This window comes from Amphiprion ocellaris, chromosome 12 (genome assembly GCF_022539595.1).
Source record: "Amphiprion ocellaris isolate individual 3 ecotype Okinawa chromosome 12, ASM2253959v1, whole genome shotgun sequence".
NCBI lineage: Eukaryota > Metazoa > Chordata > Actinopteri > Pomacentridae > Amphiprion > Amphiprion ocellaris.
Window position 1 is genome coordinate 21,159,142 of NC_072777.1, and position 20,926 is coordinate 21,180,067.

General features: G+C 38.9%; 1 protein-coding gene across 2 annotated transcripts; it reads right to left on the bottom strand.

Annotated features, from left to right (window-relative positions):
- Window positions 1-235: 235 nt before the first annotated feature.
- On the bottom strand, window positions 236-20,555 carry tagapb (T cell activation RhoGTPase activating protein b). Of its 2 annotated transcripts, XM_035952064.2 has the most exons (14): window positions 20,300-20,555; window positions 19,570-19,655; window positions 8,884-9,054; window positions 7,087-7,251; window positions 5,692-5,733; window positions 5,310-5,394; window positions 5,139-5,192; window positions 4,647-4,716; window positions 4,358-4,509; window positions 3,956-4,117; window positions 3,497-3,606; window positions 2,987-3,173; window positions 2,609-2,690; window positions 236-2,208 (listed from the first exon to the last, which is right to left on the bottom strand). In XM_035952064.2, exons 1-14 carry the CDS (start codon window positions 20,408-20,410, stop codon window positions 1,031-1,033), a joined length of 2,655 nt encoding a protein of 884 aa, XP_035807957.2. In that variant the 5' UTR covers window positions 20,411-20,555; the 3' UTR covers window positions 236-1,030. The 2 variants fall into 2 exon arrangements, with proteins under 2 accessions (XP_035807957.2, XP_035807959.2); XM_035952066.2 differs by lacking the exon at window positions 19,570-19,655 and having other exon boundaries at window positions 20,300-20,554.
- Window positions 20,556-20,926: the final 371 nt, after the last annotated feature.

Here is a 20,926-nt window from a genome sequence, read left to right on the forward strand (position 1 = left end):
TCTGGTTTCCTTCTGTTTTAGTATGCAGTAGTGTGCTAGAACATGCTGTTCTTTCACTATGGCCTGTTATCATCTGTTATTCAGTACATTTAGCAATGAGAAGCAGAGCCACAGAAGTCACTTTCCTTCATTTTCTTATTGTGTCACAAATGATTTTATTGGGTAGAATCGGGACCGGGTCCATTAATGTACATCCATCTGTAACAGGAGCTTTCTAAAAGAAAGAGGAAACATCTTTATTTTCTCTCTATTTTCTTTAATTTCTCATATGTTTATCTTAAACAGTTTATGGTTAAATTCCATTTCTATTAAAGACTCATTAACAAGGGCTTCACACATATAAGTATTGCTATATGATTTAATTTACATTTTAGCATCCAAGAAAGGTATAGTTCAGAAAAGTGCTTTAATGTAGTGGAAAAAGAAGACCATGCAAGCTCAACTTTGTACACAAGAAGCAAAAACAAAACAAAACCAAAAATACAAAGCAAAACAAAAAAATGTGCTTAACATGCTATACTGTACATATCATTATGTCAACAAAATTACAAACCATTGAAACTCAGCATATTTTATCCACAGCAAACTGTTTGTTCATAGCTTCACTGTGATAGATGAAACATCCATCATGATACCTTCATATAAATTAATATTTGCACTCTAACAGCACTACTGAGAATCTGCAACCATCGAGGTGGCATTTAACTGACAGTCATTTAAAGTTAAACAATAAAAAATTTAAAGACTGGGCTTTATAAAAGTCTACAAACATTCTTCTAAAACAGACACTTGCTGCTAAAAGAAATCATGCAATCAAGTCACATCAAAGACTGTGAGAAAGCAAGTCTGGCTGGCCTTCTGAATTTTGAATTTGAATGAAAGCATAAAACAGAAGCTTGCATGTTGTTAATATAGATTCTGACTTTTGGCCTTTTGAGCTTTGTCCACTGATATTTTAATGTGAACATTTCCTGTCTTTGTTAAGGTTTGTGTAACTAAAATCCATTCTGTAAAACTGCTAGAAAGTCAGTCAGACATAAGATTCCTTGGCATAATTAAATTCTTCAAACACAGGCTGGCTACATCTCCGTGACATGACTTCATGATGGCCTGCAGATACACACTCAGACATAGCTCTCTGGCGAAAAGGCTGCCGTTGCTTGACAACATCGGCTTTATCCTGTACGGATTGAGCAAAACAGTCCTCATTGTGCATGTACTGACTGACAGGGAAGGTAGATGGAAAGTCATAATTAACAGAGGATGGGCGGGACCTCCTCTCCAGGTTTAGGGCATCTTGTACTGTCATTGACTGATACTGTGGGAGATCACCCACATTCTGGACTGCCTGCTCATATGATGGAGGCCTGCAGGGCAGCCGACTGTCCATTTGCTTAAAAACTTCAATTGCAGAGAGAGGGCGTGATCTGTGAAGAAGGTCGGCGGATGCATCTTCTTCAATCCGTGAGTCCTCCTGGAGTGTTGCACAAGGGAAGGAGTTTTCCTTCTGAGAGTTTTTCTTCTGGCTGCTCCTGCTAAAGGCTCCTAAGCTTCTGGTCCTCATTAGGACTTTAGGGGCTACTCTCATAGACTGTGAGCGCTTCCTTTCATCTGAAATTGGTCTGGCAATGTCCTGCTGAGCCTTTGCAGCCACTGATATCTGGTTGGTGGCATTAGCTCTCCTGTGGCATCGTGGTGACTCCAGTGGGGAACTGGTGAAAACTGAGCCCTCTGATTGGTTAGAGGCAGCGCTCTCCAGTGAAGAGCTAGAGCAGTTCTTGCCCATGTACGGTAGTGGATCCATGTTGGAGCTGCTGCTCATTCTTGGAAAAGACAGAACTGACTTGGCTCCACCTCGACCTCTGAGCAAGAAGGAGTCATCAGAGATCTGCTTTTTCAGAGGCTGCTCATCAAAGTTCTTCCTCTCCACAGAGCAGTCATCATGGCTCCTTGCATGGCTGCACAGACTCTGACGATCAGCTGAGAGGAGGATTATGGGCTCAGAACAGCGGCGGTTGAATTCCGGTTTTGTGTTGAAGATGGCTTCAGATGGCCATGAGGAGGTGGCTGTGCTGGGACTAAATGAGAACGATGAGGAAGATGAGCCATGCTCTTCAAGTGTGGATCTGATTTTCTCTCCTGCCTCTCCATCTCCATCTGGATCAGTGCTATCATATGCAGAGTCATGATGCTGGGAGGACAAAGAGTCTGTAAAGTCAAAAAAAGAAGACATGGTAAGGATTTATTTACTTTTGTTTGCTCAGTTTGTGCGAATCTAGTTCATTTTATGTCCACTTGAATAGATAAAAGAAAAACATGCATTAGGTTGGCATCTTATCTCATAAAGGTAGATTATGTTTCTGTAACAGCCTCACTTTCTTTTACAATAAAACATATTTATCTTATTGAGCTGAGAAATCACAGGGAATTGTGTTGCGAAAGTCAAAGGGTTCAAACCAAATAACAGCAACACTAGAAAAGCTCTTGCCTATATAAAAAGTTGAAGATAAGGTTCAGACCATCTCGTCACCCCAACAGGGTTAGAGTTATGGTCCTTCAGTCCCCAAAGGAAGACAAGGATGAAGATTCAAGTGATTTCTTCATTTACCTTCATCAGTGTCCAGCAAACTTGGGATATTCCCTCCAAGAATCTCACAATTCTCAATCAGGTACTGAGTTAACTCTGTTGCCTGAATCAAATCAGAAAAGGAGCCATGGTAAGTACAATGAATAACAACATCACTGTTTAAAATTAGAATTAGACAGAATTTCAATAACAGATACACAGTGCAGTACCCTGCTTGGTCCAGACAGTGTGTTTTTATTATCTTTTGTTATGGCTCTGCAGTTAGCAAACCAAACAACCATCAAATTCTGTGAGCGTAATCTTGCACACGGAACCTTTTGAGGTTTTCTACATTGTGAACCACAAAGCTTCAAAGCACCAAAAGTGAGAAAGTATAGTCATAGCATGACTTTACAAGACCTTCTTCATCTTTTCTTTCTGCTCATCCAGTCGGGTGTCATCCAGCTGCAGAAGCGTGGGGCCGATACATACTGCCAGATTGTAAGCATCCATCTTGTTGATGTCTGCGTTTTCGAGGATGTGGTGGAGGACACACATTAGGTATCGCAGGAGGAGTTTGTTGGGCCCTGGGAGATGATCTAATACGCTGGTTTGCAGGTAGCAAAATGAGCAAAAAGATGAAAAACAAGAAGAGGATTAGATTAGCGTTCCTTTTTTGTTTCATGTTTCTTCCCTTTTTTTAAAACAGAAGACAGACTTTAAAAAAAGAAGTGGTTTGTGTTCATGCCACAGAGGGAGGACATTGAGAATGCTCTGTGAAACTCCAAACCTATGTTTGCTCTTAACCACACAACAATTCCTGAAAATTCCATCGGATTTTCTTTCACATTGAAATGCCACATATTCTGTAAATGCAGCATGCAGGTAAATGACGCGGACTAGACCTGCTAGCAGGTAATGATTGCTTACTTTATGATTTCCAGAGCTCTCTGCTGCGTGTCTTCATTGTCCAGAGCCATCATCCACTTGTCATAAAGTTCCGAAACCAGCAAGCTGCCAGGAAGTTCCTTCAGAAAACTCTATAAAAATGGGACGATGATGACACACAGTAATTATTAATACAAATGACAGCTTGACTTAACTTCTGATGCTAATATATATATATATATTTTTACTAACTTAACTTAATTATTGCTGATATTATTTAAGTAAAACATTTGAATATTGTAGCAACAGTTGCAACAATAGTAGTATTGCAATAGTATTTGCAGCTGTAGTCTAGTGGTAATGGCCAATATAGCCTTGTAAGAACAACAGTTGTAATAGTAGTTTAAGAAAACTATTGATACAGCAAGTGCTGTAGCACTAGTGGACAAATACAACAGTAATATTAAAAGCATTTTTTTTCCCACAGGTATAGAATCATACTTTGAGCAGTCCAACGAGGAGAACGACTGGCTGACTGTCCAGGTCCACCTCCATGCCACTGTTGAGCTGCTCTCTGATGTCTTTCATGTGCTTGCTGCTGCATGGCTTCCGAAACACCCCCTCTGTGGATGGACCTCTCCTCCTAAGCAACATCAGCAGGTCCTGGTGTGAGAAGAGGGGTTAATAAAAATCAAGAACAGACTGTGTTTGTGAATCTAATCAACATTCAGCTTGTGCTTGAACGGTTTCCTGCCCTTACTACCAAATTCTGAATGCCACTGTCAAAGGTCATATAAGTAGGAACTTGTCTGTAGTTCTTGCTCACAGAGGAGTTACATCTAGCTAACTTCTTAGACAGAAACAAATAACTGAAAATCTGAAATTTGTCAAAGTTTGACTTACTGTGACAGGTTTGGGAAGAGAGCAGTCACCTGGGCATATCTTGAAGAGGGGCTGTCCAAACAGCTGAGTTTTAGTGTTAGTTTCTGTTCGGCATGTTTTACTGATGAAACTAGAGCCCTTTCCAAGCCTCCTCACTAGGCTCCACTTGGTTTCTGATGGTAGTAGAAATGTTTGATTCATCAACATTACATACTTAAATAAATGCTTCTGAATTGGTGCAACACAGCAATAAAGACAGGAAAAGCTGTAGGTAAAAGACATCTGCACAACAAGAGACTTTCAAACTCACCAGTGGGCTGTGTCAGCCTGTCCTCTTGATTATTAAAATGTTTTGACACAGCAGAGATCTTTGCATCACCCTGGCAACAAAATAAAAAAAGTGTTGTGGTGACAAGCACGTAAGAGGAACAGGAGTATGCAAGCAAGAACAGAAAAAGGCGGAGCTGTGTTCTTTTTTCTCAACCAACCACTAACAGCTGAATGAGTTAGAGAGAAACATTCTGACTGGAAAAGACCAAATACAAAACAGCTATCAGCCAGATGTATATTTTTTTCATCATCTTCAAATATGTATATTTTCATTGTGCAATTTAACAGTGCTTTTTTTAAAAAAAATAATTTTTTTACAGCTATATGCATTTCAGAGGCTGTATATATCCTGCTTAATGCAGCCTTATATTAGCAGTAGCATAAAAGTACAGGACTTTTTGTTAACAGTTCTTTCAGTTGAACATTTTTTTTTTTTACCACTGGAAGACAGTAAAATTGGGATTTTACTTACATCAAGTGGAACCTGAATCATTTGTTCCATGCCACCTCTGGTTAGAGTTTTTGTCTAAAACAGTGAAAGAGAGAGAGAAATAGAGATGTCAACAGCTCTTTTCCTGTTTGTGATATTTTGATATCTATTGTTATCTATTGGGAGTGGTGGTGTGTACACTGAAAGACTTACTGCAACGCTGCCGCTCAACACCTTCATGAGTACGTCTGGAGATGAAGAGGCACAGCCAGCCCTCGCTTTTGCACCTTTAATCTTTCTGTGATAAGTACAAAACACATTTACTGAAAAATGCACCTTTTATCTTTAAACAGTATGCACTCTCTGACCGAGTAGTCATATTTATATGATTATAGTGCTACTACCTATTTTTATTTGGGACACAACAGAATTGTACATTGTTTAAAGATACCATCTTGATATAAGGTCCAGATTATCTAAAATAAATATACAGTTGATCTCAAACACCGCCCAACTCTAATCAGTTATGAAAACTGAAAGACTGTCCACAGCCTTTACTAGAATAAACGTTTACATAAATAACTGTTGTTCTTACCTCTGAAGAGTATCTAACCAGCGGTCTTTCACATCAGGCCAGCTGTCGGTAAAACAACAGCATGAGATGATTCATTAATTCACAGAGAAAATAAAAGAAAGCTGCAGATTAGAGTGGGAGGAATGAGATGAAGTGTGCACCCATCGTCTCTTTTAACAACTCTGGTGGAAACTGTAACTCAGTCATGGGAACAGGAAGCAACGTCACGGCGGCCCCCAACCAGACACCTTCCACTTCCTCCTACACAAGCTTAACTGTGACTTAATGTCCGTGAATGGAAAGAAGACAAAGAAAAAGAAATGTGCGCATACATATACACCTGAAAGGCATCATCTTTAATAACCTTAGTTAATGCCACACACTTTTACAGTACTGTATGACCAAGGACATGAGTGAGCATGTGGTTTCTCCTCTCTGATTACCTTCATGTGACTGAAACCCTCACACACTGAATTAACTAATAGAGTACATGGATCACTAAAAAAAAAGCCTCTTCATTTTTAAACAAATCAACTCAAAACTCACCAGGGTATGTCAGTAAAAAAAACACTAACATCACAAATGAAACAATTCTCAACTGATGCCATCTAATGCCTATAATTAAAAAAATTTCACAGTAGAGAAAAATGTGTTCTTTCATTCCTTTTAGTCACTGTTTAACACTGTTTAGACAAGAGGTAGGTGGCAGTTTGTGTCCTGTGCTTCATCATTTATTGTAAAGGCAATTATTTATAGAGTCAGCAGATATTAATCTCCTGACATGAAGACCGGTTTGGCGGCCAAGTCTACACTTATTTTGTGACCTTTTGTCATCTGATGCAGCAGGGAGGACTTTCTCTTTGCAACTTCCTTATTTTCATGAAGGCCACAGATCATATGACCATTTACTACATGAGCACATATTTCAGGAAACACAGTGGATTATGATAATCTAATGACTGACAAATGACTGTTGAATACCTTTAAAGAAATGCTTCCACATTTTAGAAAATAATGGTTTTCTTAGACTCATGTCCATCTCAGAAATGTTTCCTAGTTCCTCCAGGGATATTTCAAGATGTTCCCAGGCCAGATGTGACATGCAGTCCCTCCAGTGAGTTCTGTGTCTACCAGAGGGTCTTGTCTTGTTAGCTGGACATGCCTGGAAAACCTCCAGTGGAAGGCACCCTTGATGATATTATCCTTGCAGGTTGTGCAGGGATTTAATTCTTTCTCCTTAATAGTCTTACACATGAACAACAGAGTATGACGTTTCAATCATTGCATTCACACTAAATTCTTCAAGAAGTTAATTTAGAGTTTGAAGTTCTTAGCGTGTACACGGCATTCAAGGGTATGTGAATCAACACTTTATGTGCTACTATTTGCATGGGAGTCATTTGTCATGTGTCTTACCGAAAACACACCAGACAAAAAGTGACATCCCAGGCCAGGATAAGAGTCAGCCTGAGGTCAATATCCCCCATTGTTCCACCTTCTTGATGCAGCTCATCCTCAAAACTGTAAAGCCAGACATCCTCAAGGTTCACTCTGTGCTTCAGACGATAGCTGGTAGTTGACCTGTTAAAACAGAAGCAAAAAAAAAAAAAAAAACAAACAAAAACAAAACACAGGTCGTCTAAAAAAAATCTTTTCTGATTCATGTTTGTCAAGATTAAAATGCAGGTTTCATTTCCATATATTTCTGTCTCAGTGACTGATTTTTCTCCCCTTCTATGATTGTTCCTGGTTTTGGAATACAGGGATAAATAAAAATCAGTTAGTTTTTCTTCTCACTAACAACCAGTGTTTTCTTTTGCTGAAAAATTTGGAGCCAATTTATCATGCAAGAGCTTATTTTGAAACCCACACCTTTAAGGGCATGTTCTTTTTAAAAATATGTTTGTTGTTATTTACACAGCAGATTATGGAGAACTTTTTTTTATAGTATCCCAGATTTCAAACAGTTCTGTTTGCCCTATATCAATTTGTATATCTATAAAATTTAATAAACATTAAACATTTTCAGAATACCATCTAAACCATTTACCATTGTCATCAGCATAACTTCAGCGGCAACCAAATAATTGAACAGATCTTAAATCTCTACTTTGACACAGTCAATGCAATAATTTTACTTAATTATAATGGTTAAGAAATAGTTTAAGATTTCAGAAAATACACAGTTTTGAGTTGTGAATATTACCAACGCCTCTAAAATTGACAGGTTTCCACAAATTAGCTTTAGAGTTAACAAAAATTAAAACTACTCTAACGTCACTGTGCTAAGCAACAGCCTTTTTGCTGGCAGTTAGATACCCAGAGGTAGCTAGCCTAGCCTAGCTTATAAATTGAACTTTAAAAATGTTATGTTTACACTACTAACATTTGTCTATTTGCTGTAGCTTCATATTTATTATACAGACATCAGAGTGCTGTTGACTTTGACCTTTACTCAAAGTGGATTTCCCAAGTGGCTGTACTATTGTTTAAAGCTTTTATGAGTGGATTATGATTTGACGTCTGTAAATTAGTTTCGTACTGTTTCAGCTTAGTGTACCTACAGAGACAGTGGGCAGGTTGTGGTACAGAGATGAGTGACTGTCCTCCCACTCAAAAGCTTGAAAACTCCTGCATCTGTGACAAACAGATCTGTCTGACTAAAGTGCAACCAGTTCATTTTAGGTACAGATTTGAAAAAGCAAGACAATGTTGATTTATACAAAGACAATAAAAGAAGATTACTTTGTGCTTGTCAGTTCTAAGACTAATAAACCACCATACAAGTTGTTTGCTTTAAAAGGTGGCTTGAAATTACCTTGAGACATGAACACGTTTTTTCTGTAAATCCCATTGAGTGGCTCAATGGGAACCACCTGGCTTTCTTCTGTTAATTTCAGTCAGAGTGACTAAACACAAACAGCCTGTACTGCTGGGACATTCCCCAGTTGTGCAAACGTGCGGTCTAAAAATACACATTTTGTTTTTGGTTCCTCTTTTACTTTCCCATTCCAAAAGCATACATTTGTGAGCAGAAAGTTGCTTAAATATTTACAGCATTTTCTTACTTTCTTTTATATTTTCTGTTGGTTGAATGAATTTTTCCAAGCTGTATATTTTTTGTACCATGGAGGCTAAATTAATTTTCCACACATTCCTGAAAAATAAATTATCTCCAGCCTCTTTATATTGGAATATGTATTAATATCTTACTTGAGCTTAGTGAAGACAATAACATTGCTGAAGAGGAACAGGTGTCTCTTCCTGGTCTTTGTGCCTTCTGTGACCTGGACGCACTCATCTAGCAACAGTTCTCCATTCTCACTGGTGAGACCGAGTACAAATGGACTCTGTTCCACGGACACACAGCGGGGAACCTCCTCTCTGAGCCAGAGGACATATGCCAAAAACAAAACAGAAAACAAATGAGAGGGTGTTCAATCTAATATGGTGATTATATTTTTGACAGCTCTTCAATTTTTTTTTAGTCTATTTCCTCAACTCGAAGGACATTACAGTAAAACACAGTAACAACATTTATAGGTAAAGGGATTTTCTCTTTTCTTTTAATGGACAGATTTGTTGTGATGATGTTATGATGTTTTTTTTTTTGTGGAATGCAGTATGAGTTTTATGCCAGATGTAACAGGACCAATGTCTTCCTATTAAGTTCCACCTTTGACTCATCAGTCCACAGGATGCTACCCCAAAGCTCTTGGAGCTCAACTAGATTTTCAGTTTTGTTTTGTTTTTTTTGTAAATGCCAGATGAGCGTTTATATTCTTTTTGGTCAGTAGTGGTTTGATCCTTGCAACTCTCCCATGGATACCATTTTTTCCCAGTGTCTTCCTTATTGTGGAATCATGTAGATTGACCTTAACTGAGGCAGGTGAGGCCTGCAGTACTTTTGAGACCTCCTGGATGAGATGTCAACGTGCTCCTGGAGAAATGTTGGTAGTCCAGCCACTCTGGGAACGTTCACCACTGTTCCATGTTTCTCCATTTGTAGGTAATGTCTCTCACTCTGGTTCTCTGGAGTACCAGAGCCTTAGCATTGGCTTTGTAACTCTTTCCAGACTATTAAATGTCAATGACTTTGCTTCACAGCTTTTGTTGAACCTCTTTAGAATGTGGCATCGTTGCCTTCTTTTTGAGACCCTTCAGCTATTTCACAATGCCAGACAGGTTCTATTTAAGTGATGTTAAGATTCAACAAGCCTGGCAGTAATCATATGTAGGTGTGGCTAGTGCAGCTGAACCCAATCGCCAAATGAATTTGATCATTTTGTAGATTGGTAACTAATGGCAAAGTTATTTTTTCCACGTATGGCAAGATGGACAACATTTTTCCTTCAATAAATGAAATCACCATTGAAAAACTGAATTTTGTGTTTTCATGTGTTATCTTTGCCTGATATTACAATTAGTTTGATGATCTAAATCATTTAAAGCGAGACAAATATGCAAAAATTAAGAGATATCTGTAGGGGGGCAAACACCTTTTTTTCACAGCATTGTGTACTGTGTTGCATCTGAGTGTGGTTAATAAAACATTGCAATTTCATTGTTAACCACACAAGATCCTTTTTCACTTACATATGAATATTAACCATGGCTTGAGATATACGTTCCTTGAAATTTCAAATACATGTGTTGCACAATGCCTTTGTATTCACTGAACTGCCTAAGTGATCATCCCAGACAATGTGTTCCATTTTGTTTCTAATTGTTCCCCTTTAAAAGTTCACCATATGGGCCAGAGACATTTTCATCTTTCATTTCTTCAGACTTTTTTTTTTTTTTTTTTGCAAACAATCAATTGCTAGTCGCTCATCAACATACTGAGATCAATAATACACAGGCAATTGTTAGGTAATGAATTAAGTTTATTTTCATAATTAGAAATAGTGACAATTGAATTGTACACACCTATGGGCAATTTAGAATAATCAATTAGCTTCAGCATGTTTTTGGACTGTGGGAGGAAGCCGGAGTACCCGGGGAAAACCCACACATGCACAGGGAGAACATGCAAACTCCATGCAGAAAAATCCTGGGAAGATGGGGACATGAACCAGGGATCTTCTAGCTGCAAGGCGAAAGTGCTAACCAGCAAGTCACTGTGCAGCCCCTGAACTTAACTGATAAACATAAATTTAAGACAAAATTAACAGTTGGATTTTTTAGGCATTTATTTTGGTAAATTTACCTTAAATAATCACTTGCATATATGATCTTTAGCGATTTCATTGAGGCAGTGTAGCTTTTTATTACTGTGATATTTACAAAACTACTGAATTATTTTTTAGTGTAGATGACTGACTTAAGTTTGGTTATTAGATCAGCTGAAAAGTACAAGAAAAGTAGATTGTATGTATTTAGATTTGTTCCTTTTTATTTCTGTGGCATTTTTGACCTCCAGTAAATTTTCTTTTCAACAAGAAAAACTACAACTGACTTTGGTTGTTAACTAACACTAACTAACACTTGTGTCAGGTGACATTTTACATCACTCTTTACTGCCTGAACAAATAACTTAATCTAATATTACAATATTATGGATTTCTTTAAAATAAACAAATGTGGTTGTTCTGTTACAGATGAGGTAACATGTTACAAATTTCTATGCTTTTCTAATTGCATGTTTTTGTATTTCACTGAGGGCACTTTAGTGACAGGAAGTTGTCAGTATCAGGAAGTAGCAGGTTATCAGAAAGTAAGTCAGTATGTAATTGAAATCTGCTGTACTGGTTGTATCTGGGCAAATCCAGAGACTTCCACATACATCTTATGCCTTAGGTAGCATCATGGTAAGCAGTGATTTATATTGCCTTTAAACAGTTGGATTGTCTTAAGGACATAAAGACCTGGATGACTATTGCAATTCTTTACTATCAGGATGTCCCAATAGCTCTCTGAAACGCCTACAGTTGATCCAAAGCGCTGCAGCGAGAACACTGATGGGAGTTAGCAAGAGAGATCATATTTCTCCTATACTGGTTTCTCTTCATTGGCTTCCTGTGAAATCCAGAATAGAATTTAAAATCCTTCTCCTGACGTATAAAGCTCTTAATGACCAATCTCCATCGTATCTCTTAACGACCAATCTCCATCGTATCTTAAAGACCTTATAGTACCATATCATCAGAGCAGAACTCATTATTCTCAGATTGCAGGCTTACTTGTTGTTCCCAGAATTTCTAAAAGTAGAATGGGAGGCAGAGCCTTCAGTTATCAGGCGCCCCTCTTATGGAACCAGCTCCCAGTTTGGGTTCGGGAGGCGGACACCCTCTCTATTTTTAAGACCAGGCCTATAGCAGCAGTTCTGCTGCTATAGGCTGGTCCCAGAGCTGGATGCTTCTGATCTGTGGTTGCTGTCCCACCAACTGGCCTAATCCCAATCATGTCCACTGTGGGATGCTGCTGCTGACCTTCCTCCAGCCCACTGCTTTCAGCTATCCATTTCCACCAATCTACTCTGCATCGCCCTCACTATACTTGATATGCTTATCTACACACTGTTTGCATCTTACTAAAAGCTACATATGTAGTAAATTTAATGCCAGGGCCTTACACCATAACAGTAAACTTAGGAATCAGTTTCATTGTTGGCTTGTACTTGTCTGTATCATTTTTATTGCTCTGATCATGCATGTATCCCAATATGTGTTATATGTTTCCTTGTCCCCCACCCCTCTCTTCTCCCATCCCTCCCCCTCCCTCTCCCCCTCTACCTTTTCTGTCCCTCTCAACCCGCCGACCAGTGGCAGATGAATCCCCCCATATGAGTCAGGTTCTGCTCAAGGTTGCTTCCCGTTAAAAGGGAGTTTTTTTTTCTTGCCAGTGTCGCCTTAGGGCTGGCTGTGGGGGTTCAGGCATACGGGCTTTGTAAAGCATCTTGAGACAATTTGAACTGTAACTGGCGCTATATAAATAAAATTGAATTGAATTGAAAATGTACAATTGCAAAAGTTTGTTTTTGGGATGGTGTTACATTTGGGAAGTTTGTTGTTTGAAACTTTCTCCACCTACTATCGCTAATGGCTGTGTATTGATATTCCACAATTAGCTCGTATGAGAGCAGTTACAAATAAATAGACTTAAAGACAAGTAATTCATGTTAAAATACACTGTCATATATTTTATTTTCAGGTTGAGAAAAATACAATACATACAACTTGTAATGTTAAAAGGCAACATCTACAAAAGGATTTCTTTTATTTTAAATTGCGAGTTGAGCATATGTTAAAACGAAGCATGGCATTTATCATGCCTTTTTGTCTGTTTCAATTTCACGCTTCTTTTAATGTCAATAAACTTGCGGATCAAGAGTCAAATGTCCTCAGAGTCTTGATGTTTGGAAGGCGTTTGACTGTCAAGTTAAATTTAGCACATGCGCAGACAAAAAGCACAGTAGTTATGTTGTTGTTACTCTGCTGTGTCTAAAATGTCCACATTAAGGCGTAGAGCTGATAAGTAGGAGCTGTTGTTTGTTCTAAGTGATTGTGAAACCAGTTTGATGAATGCGCTTCCCACTGACTCTGCGTTCAGGGAAGAAATTCAAATTGTTTCAGTAAAGGTACTTTCCCTGACACCCCTCCTGCCCTTGTGGTCTACTGACGATGACACATAAAATGCCAGTAAATAAAGCAGTAGAAGAACTCACTAACAACATAAACCATAAAACTGACTTGGTTAAAAAGTTCATGTGAATCACAGCTTTTGTTATTAAAATGTCAACCAATAATGTTCAAAAAACATGACTGCTTAGAGTTAATTATTATATGTCATCAAAAGTGGAAGAAGTGTCATGTTGGGTAAATATATTCTGTTGCTTTCTCGCTGAGAGTGAGACAAGAATTGATTGTTAACACTCTAGCATCTATATATTTAAAACAAAGCTGCAGCCAGGAGGTGGCTAATGTTAGTTGTTGCTTTGCAACTAGCCTTTCATTGTTTAAAAGCAACAAATACCAGCATTGTGAAACCTGTCAAAGTTATGGTAAAGGATGCATGCATTGGGTAGACATCATGTCCTTTACCTTTGCTGCAGTTCTCCCTCCTTTCCCCTTCCCCCTGTGGTGTGTGTGTGGTGTGTGTGTGGTGTGTGTGTGTGTTCTTATTCCTGTGTAGGTGATTGGATAATCAGCTGAGTGAGGACAACTATGACGGGGAGTGGCTCACATCTCTCCTGCCATAAAAGAAGGACTCAGTTCACCATTCGACGCCAGACCATTGTACTACACACAGTCAAGCCTGTTTTATGCTTTCCGTGTCCGTGAGGTCTGTGCGACTCCGTGCAGAAAAATTGCATCATTTTAGCAGCCCATCGCACCCATCTCGATCCTGATCCTCCATCGCCCACTAATTAGTTTCGCTTTCATGCCTAGTGATCATTTTGCGATCATTGTTCACTAAACTATTATTTTGTGCTTGTGCTACTCGTGAGTCCAGTACCAAAATAGTGTCTGTTTAAGTATTACCCATTTGTTGCATTTTGTCTGTTGTGCTACTTGCACGTGTTCCTGCCCAGTAATTCATTTTTTCCTGTTTTGCATTGGTATCCTCATTCCGGTAAAACTCTTCTAGTCTGGTATTATCTGGTCCTGGTTAGTTTCCCCAACCTGCATATCTTAGAACCTTGTGATCAAGACTGGTTTGCAAATTGTTGTAAATTCGGTGAATAAATTGTTAAACATTTACCTTGTGTGTGTCATGTCTCTGCGCTTGGGTCTCTGCATTTACTGTGACAACACAACTATTTGTAGAAATACAGCTTGTTTTACACATTGATTACCTTTTGTCAAACAAGGCTAGCTGCATAACTAATGCTATGCCAAACCTGGACTACCAACTGGGCAAAGTGGGCAACTCAATGCACACCTCCCCAGGTTCCCTCCAGTATCTTTTAGACAATTTGATTAATATCAAGTTTGTCCAAAATTTGCAGCAATGAAGTTTGTCCTTGATGTATAGAATCAAGATTTAAAATTGTGTGTTATCAAATTGCTTTCATTTTTGAAAAATCACTCTGTAAATACAAAAACCCCCAAAAGAAAACAAGGTAGTTTCCATCCTAGAGTGACCAAAATATTTCCTTTCAATGTAGTTAAGTTTATTACTGAATACTCCATAGAACAGGACATAATACACCCGCTGAACACAGACCTCACCCCCCTCTCTTCTGGACATAGATACAGAACACTAAGACGCAGATGAGCACAACTAGGCAAAACCCCGATCCCATGTATTATAGCAACCCTTAGCAAAAGGCCAAGGTGAGCTGGCAAGGGTGAAAACTACACTTATATGTTAAATAGTATTTCTGTAGAATGTGATTTTTTTTTTTTGCTACCATCTTGCCAAGTGGAATGGTGCTGTGGAAAAGAATTGTCCCATGGAGACAATAAAGTGTAAGTCTAAGTCTAACCAGTGAATTTTTGTTATTCAGTATTTGTTGAATGTAGTTAGCTCTCATTCTAATTACAAGGATTTACAACAGGGGTGTCAAACTTATTTTGCTCCGGGGGCCGCATACATCCTAATTTGATGTCAAGGGGGCCGGACCAATAACCTTAGAACGTAATTACCAAGTTTTTCCAATGTTTTAGTGCAAAGGAGAACAAGTATATTATGAAAATCTTTATATGTAATAAACTGTCCTTTTAAAAAATATATTATGAACAACCTGAGATTTATTAAGTGCAAATTCAGCAACACTATGCCTCAGTTTACCATTTATTTGTGTGCATTACAGCTGATCACAGTGAATGTACAAGGGCACAACATATTTAGTCACAGGTATGTGGAACTTAAAAACATAGTCCTGGAATTTAAAAAAAATAATCAAACTCATCAAGATATAGAATTTTTTTGAAGTCCATTTTTCACATCTGGAAAGTAATTCTGAACACCTAAATTAACTCTGCACACCTTTAAATCTTAAGTAGCAGCTATTTTATACAGACAATTAAGAAAGTAAAGTTGTCACCTGCCTTGTTTATGTATAAAATGTATACATAAAATACACATTAAAAACTATATACATAATATGGATGGCATGTATTAGAAATAATATTCCACTCAAACTCTTTTGTAATGAATCTGTTGACTAACACTGAATTTCACAGTATTTACTACAGCAAATTTTCATTTAGCAACAGTTCTTTTTCACAGTGCAAACAATGTTTGAAGCAGCATTTTACAGGATTTATTCCTGCTTTGTATTTGCTCCTGAAACTTGACATCTTTTAGCCTGCACAAGTGCATCAATATCAGGCATCATGTCCTGAGTAGCAGCCAGTTTCAGAATGTCAGTTAAGTGCTTATGTGTGAGCTGCATGTGCAGCTTTGTTTTACTAATATTCATTACTGAGGAAACTTGCTCACAAAGAAGGTCGTCCCAGACATGCACAACACTTTTGCAGCCAGTGCTGTTAATTTAGCGTAGCCTGGAAGGAGATGCTGATAAAATGTTTCCAAGCCCAAAGAGGCAAATTTGTCTTTCAATTCTACATCACACTGCAAATCAATTATTTCAAGTTGCATGTCGGAGGGCACATCAGAAGCTTTTACTGTGAATGGTGAGCGAAAAACTGCGAACTCTATCTCGAGTTTGTGAAAGACCTGAAATCGTTTCAAACTCCCACAGCAATCCTGTAATCTTGTCTTTGTACTGTCTCATGTCAGCATTGATGCTGGCTGCACATACATCTCTAAGACAAGGGAAATGATCAGTGTCACCACTGGCAAGCTGCCTCTCCTACAATGTGAGCTTCAACTTGAATGCACGTATGCTGTCATAATACTGGGTGACAATTCAGATTACTCAAGTGCTCTGTAATATCAACCATAAATGCAAGGTCCTGCAGCCATTGTGGGTTTTGTAATTCCACAACAGGTTTACCCTTTTTCTCCATGAACTGTCCGATTTCCTCACGAAGATCGAAAAAGCGCTTTAGCACAGCACCTCGGCTTAGCCATCTTACTTCAGTGTGGTATGGCAGGCCATGGGTAATGTTACTGTCACTGAGAAAGCAGTCAAACTGACGATGATTCAGGCCTCTGGCTGTTCGGACAACCACCTCCAAGACGTGATCCATTTTTAACAACTTACAGCACAATGCCTCCTGATGCAAAATACAATGAAATGTCCAAAAAGAACCTCCTCCATTTGTGGCTAGTACTTTCTCTTTAAACTTTACCACAACACCCGCCTTTTTCCCGATCATTGATGGCGCACCATCTGTAGCCAGACTGACAGTACGGGACCAGTCCACTCCAACCCTGTCCAGCTCACCAACGACAGCGCAGAAAATGTCCTCGGCTGTTGTGGTGTCTAACATAGGCACCAACTCAAGAAACTCCTCTGTGACAGTCAAAGTCTCATCAACTCCACGAATAAATATGGCCAGTTGAGCGACATCCGTAATATCAGTGCTCTCATCAATTGCAACAGAAAATGGCGCAAATGACTCCACTTTGTGTTTTAATTGGTTGTCCAAATCCGTCATAGTTCTGAAATCCTGTCTGCCACAGTATTTCTTGTCAGGCTAATGATAACAAAAGTTTGTCGCTTCTCAGGACACACGATTTCTGCAGCCTTCAGCATGCAACTTTTCACGAACTCGCACTCAGAGTACGACTTTGATGCTAAAGCTATTTTGCTAGCAACTATGTAGCTGGCTTTCACTGCAGCATCAATGACCTCACGGCTCCGGGTGAAAACAGACTGCTGTTTCCTCAAACCCACCAACAATTCATTTATCTTCTGTTTTCTCAGTTCTCCGTGCAGGCTGTGGTATTTTTCGCCATGCCGAGTCTCATAGTGGCACCAAAGATTAAATTCCTTGAGCACCGAAACTTGCTGCATACACACCAGACACACAGGTTTCTCATTCACCTTAGTGAACAAATAGGAGTTGGTCCATTTTTCTTGGAAAATCCTACACTCAATGTCCACTTTTCTCTTTTTTGACAAAGACATCTGGCTGATGATGGTGTTAGAGCCAGCAGAAAAACAGGTAAAATTTCAATAACAATATGACAAAATGCCACCTACAGACCCAGATTCCGTATTGATGCCATCTGCTGTAAGTTCTGAGTCATAGTGTTGTGTCATGCTGTCTCCTCTGAATAAAACAGTGCACCCTTAGCAGACAATATAGGAACTGCAGTTTTATCAAAGAATGTAGTTCGTGATTTTTAGGTATTTTTTCATATTGTAGATTTATTCCACGGCCGGATTGGACCCCCTGGTGGGCCGGTACTGGCCCGTGGGCCGTGTGTTTGACGCCCCTGATTTACAACATTCACACTTTGTTGAATAACCATGTTTTCGGTCCCCTACATCCTTGATGTGAACTAAATTTGGGTTAATAATTACATTTGTCTAGATATGGCTAACTATCTCTTTTTACACACACACACGCACACGCACACGCACACGCACACGCACACGCACACGCACACGCACACGCACACACACACACACACACACACACACACACACACCACACACACACGCACACACACACCTCCAGGAAATGCATGATGAGTGGGATGTGTCTGACTTTCGTCTGTTTTGCTGTGAGCAACTTGCCCACAGAATAACAACTCTGAAAAGTTAAACGTCAGAAATAAAGGTGGTGCACAGCCCACACTTGTAACTTGGCCAGAAACTAAACACGCTGTAGGTGTAGTATGACAGGACTAAGTTTGTTGAGCCCGAGGAAAAAAGCAAAACTAAATTTTACTGTAGACGACAATCTGAAGATCAAATTTGTTTTATTGTTCATTCAGTTATTCTGTTTTCTGTAAATAATAGTTCAAATTGTCTTTTGGACATCAAAGTGGAAGTTAGCTTGGCCTGATATCAGGATAGAAAATGAGCTCTGTGTCAAACCAGAACTCATACAGCTAATAGTAATGGGTTTTGGAGTACAATAACTCTAAGCAGGTACTGCAGGGTTTTCTTGATAAGATCACTAAAGCAGTGGTCAGCATTTGTCTTCTCCACCCTCTATACTAACTGACAGCATACATAACAGTGGCTGCAAATAATCGTTTTCATTATATCTGTGCTTATTATGTCAACTTAACATGTGTCAACTGAAAGTAAACTTCTTTTGTTTGCTAAAACCTAGATGTCCTACAGGACATGGCCTCACCTGTTCTCAATAGCAGCTACAGCCCTAAATGAAATGATTAATTTCATTTTTAAGTTCAGAAGATTTCATTTAAACCTGTTCCATAACTTTTAGTAAACCCAGTGACATGAAACTGTACAGCTTCTAGTTCCTTTACTGAACTAGAATGTATCTTCTCAGAGGCCATTTTTGGTTCATGATAAACTTTTGCTCTATTTCAGACTGAATTTTGGGGAAATATGTTTTCAATAAAGCACAAGAAACTTAAAAAAACTAAACAAACAAAAAAAACCCACGAGAATAATGTGCCACAATATTTCATACAATCAATAAATAACAATTGTCAAATAATAAATTGGGAAGTAAATAATTTCCTAAATGTGTAGCTATGGATTATTTTCTTGGCAGGACTCTCTTGCATTCTTTGAAACAACTAAAAAATTTTGTCAACAACTTCAATGTCCATTAGATTTGTATGCTTAAATGACATAAATATTTAAGTATATTTAAATGTATAGCTGTTAAAATGACACTAGATGTGACCTAGATGGGCTAATAAACTTTATCATTTTAACCAGATTTAACTTGATTTTAGCCAAGCTTACTTTCCTCTCTCTGATGTCTGATACATTAATTTATTCTTCTCTTTCCTTAAGTAGCAAAAAAATGAATAAAAATGTCAAAGGTTTAAATACATATTCTTAACCATTAGCAAATGTTCAAAACATGTTTAAAACAATGATGTGCACACCTGATGGGAGACCACTGAATCCCCAAAGCTTTCTCAAAGACCAGTGATGGAGCAGACCGTCGTCGCTCAGCCAAGTGTCTCAGGTGCTGTAAGAAAACATGTAATATATAATATACCAATATTATATATATATATATACACACACACACACACACACACACACACACACACACACACACACACACACACACACACACACACACGGCATTTTTTTGAATGTACCAAACAGTTGATTTGGCCACACCTAATGTTTTTTCTATCTCTCTGGTGGGTTTGTTTTGATATTTCAGCCTAATGATGGCTTGCTTCACTGACAGTGACAGCTCTTTGGACTTCACATTGAGAGTTGATCTCACCAGATTCCAAATGCAAATACCACACTTGAAATGAACTTGACACCTTTTATCTGCTTCTTGTAAACAAAACAATGAGGGAATAACACACTCTTGGCCATAGAACAGCTGAGCAGCCAATTGTCCAATTACTTTTGGGCCCTTAAAAAGGTGAAGGGCACATATAAAATGTGCTGTAATTCCTTTACCGTTCAACTTATTTGAATGTAAATTAAAGCTGAAAGTCTGCACTTAAAGCAGATCTTTATGGTTCCATTTCAGATCCACTGTTGTGGTGCACAGAGCTGAAAAGCTGAAAATTGTGTCAATTTCCAAATATTTATGGACCTGGCTATAGATGTCTTCAGGCTGCCAGTAGATAGTAGATCAATACTCACAGGGTGCAGTGAAGCTGTAGCATCATCACAGCTTCCTCTCCTCATTGCTGCAATTCCATGATCTAAAGGGTCCATACTGGTACCTCTGAGCAACCCTCTGCTGTCCTGCATTGAAGTTTGTATAGTTGGCAATTTTCAATTTGTAACAAAGAAGAGAAGCACTTTGCGTCCCAGTTTGAATGTTCTGCTGTGAATGCTCTAGGGAGCCGCTGCAGAATGACGCCTCCTGTCCTGGACAACAGCCTCTTCTATCCAGTGCTAATGAGGGTTTGAACAATGCAGGCCTGACTGAAACACAAAAGAGGAGACAGGGTTTTGTGCCTGACCTGGACCTGCAGTGCTACCAACCAATCCCCAATCTCTAAAGCCCTCTTCATGCATCCCTCCCAACATCTCAGCCTGTCCTGTTCCACTCCATTGGGGCAGCTTCCACCCATAATGAGATCTCTGTGCGTTTCATCAGAGCCTGCCACCTTGTCCCCATTTCCAGGCCAGATTGAAATGACGTGGCATCAGAAAAATAGAGTCCCAGAGATTGGCCCCACATTCCTCATACAGAAAGAACTGATGCACACACACAAAGATGTACTCCTAGAGTTGATCTCTTATGGACCACTTAGAATTTGA

Coding starts and splice junctions, on each gene's coding strand:
- tagapb (XM_035952064.2), bottom strand. CDS start 20,410: ATGCAGGACAGCAGAGGGTTGCTCAGAGGTACCAGTATGGACCCTTTA. Junction 4,118..4,357: donor CTCTTCCCAAACCTGTCACA/GTAAGTCAAACT, acceptor TTCTCACACCAG/GACCTGCTGATGTTGCTTAG. Junction 3,607..3,955: donor TCCTCGTTGGACTGCTCAAA/GTATGATTCTAT, acceptor CCATTTTTATAG/AGTTTTCTGAAGGAACTTCC.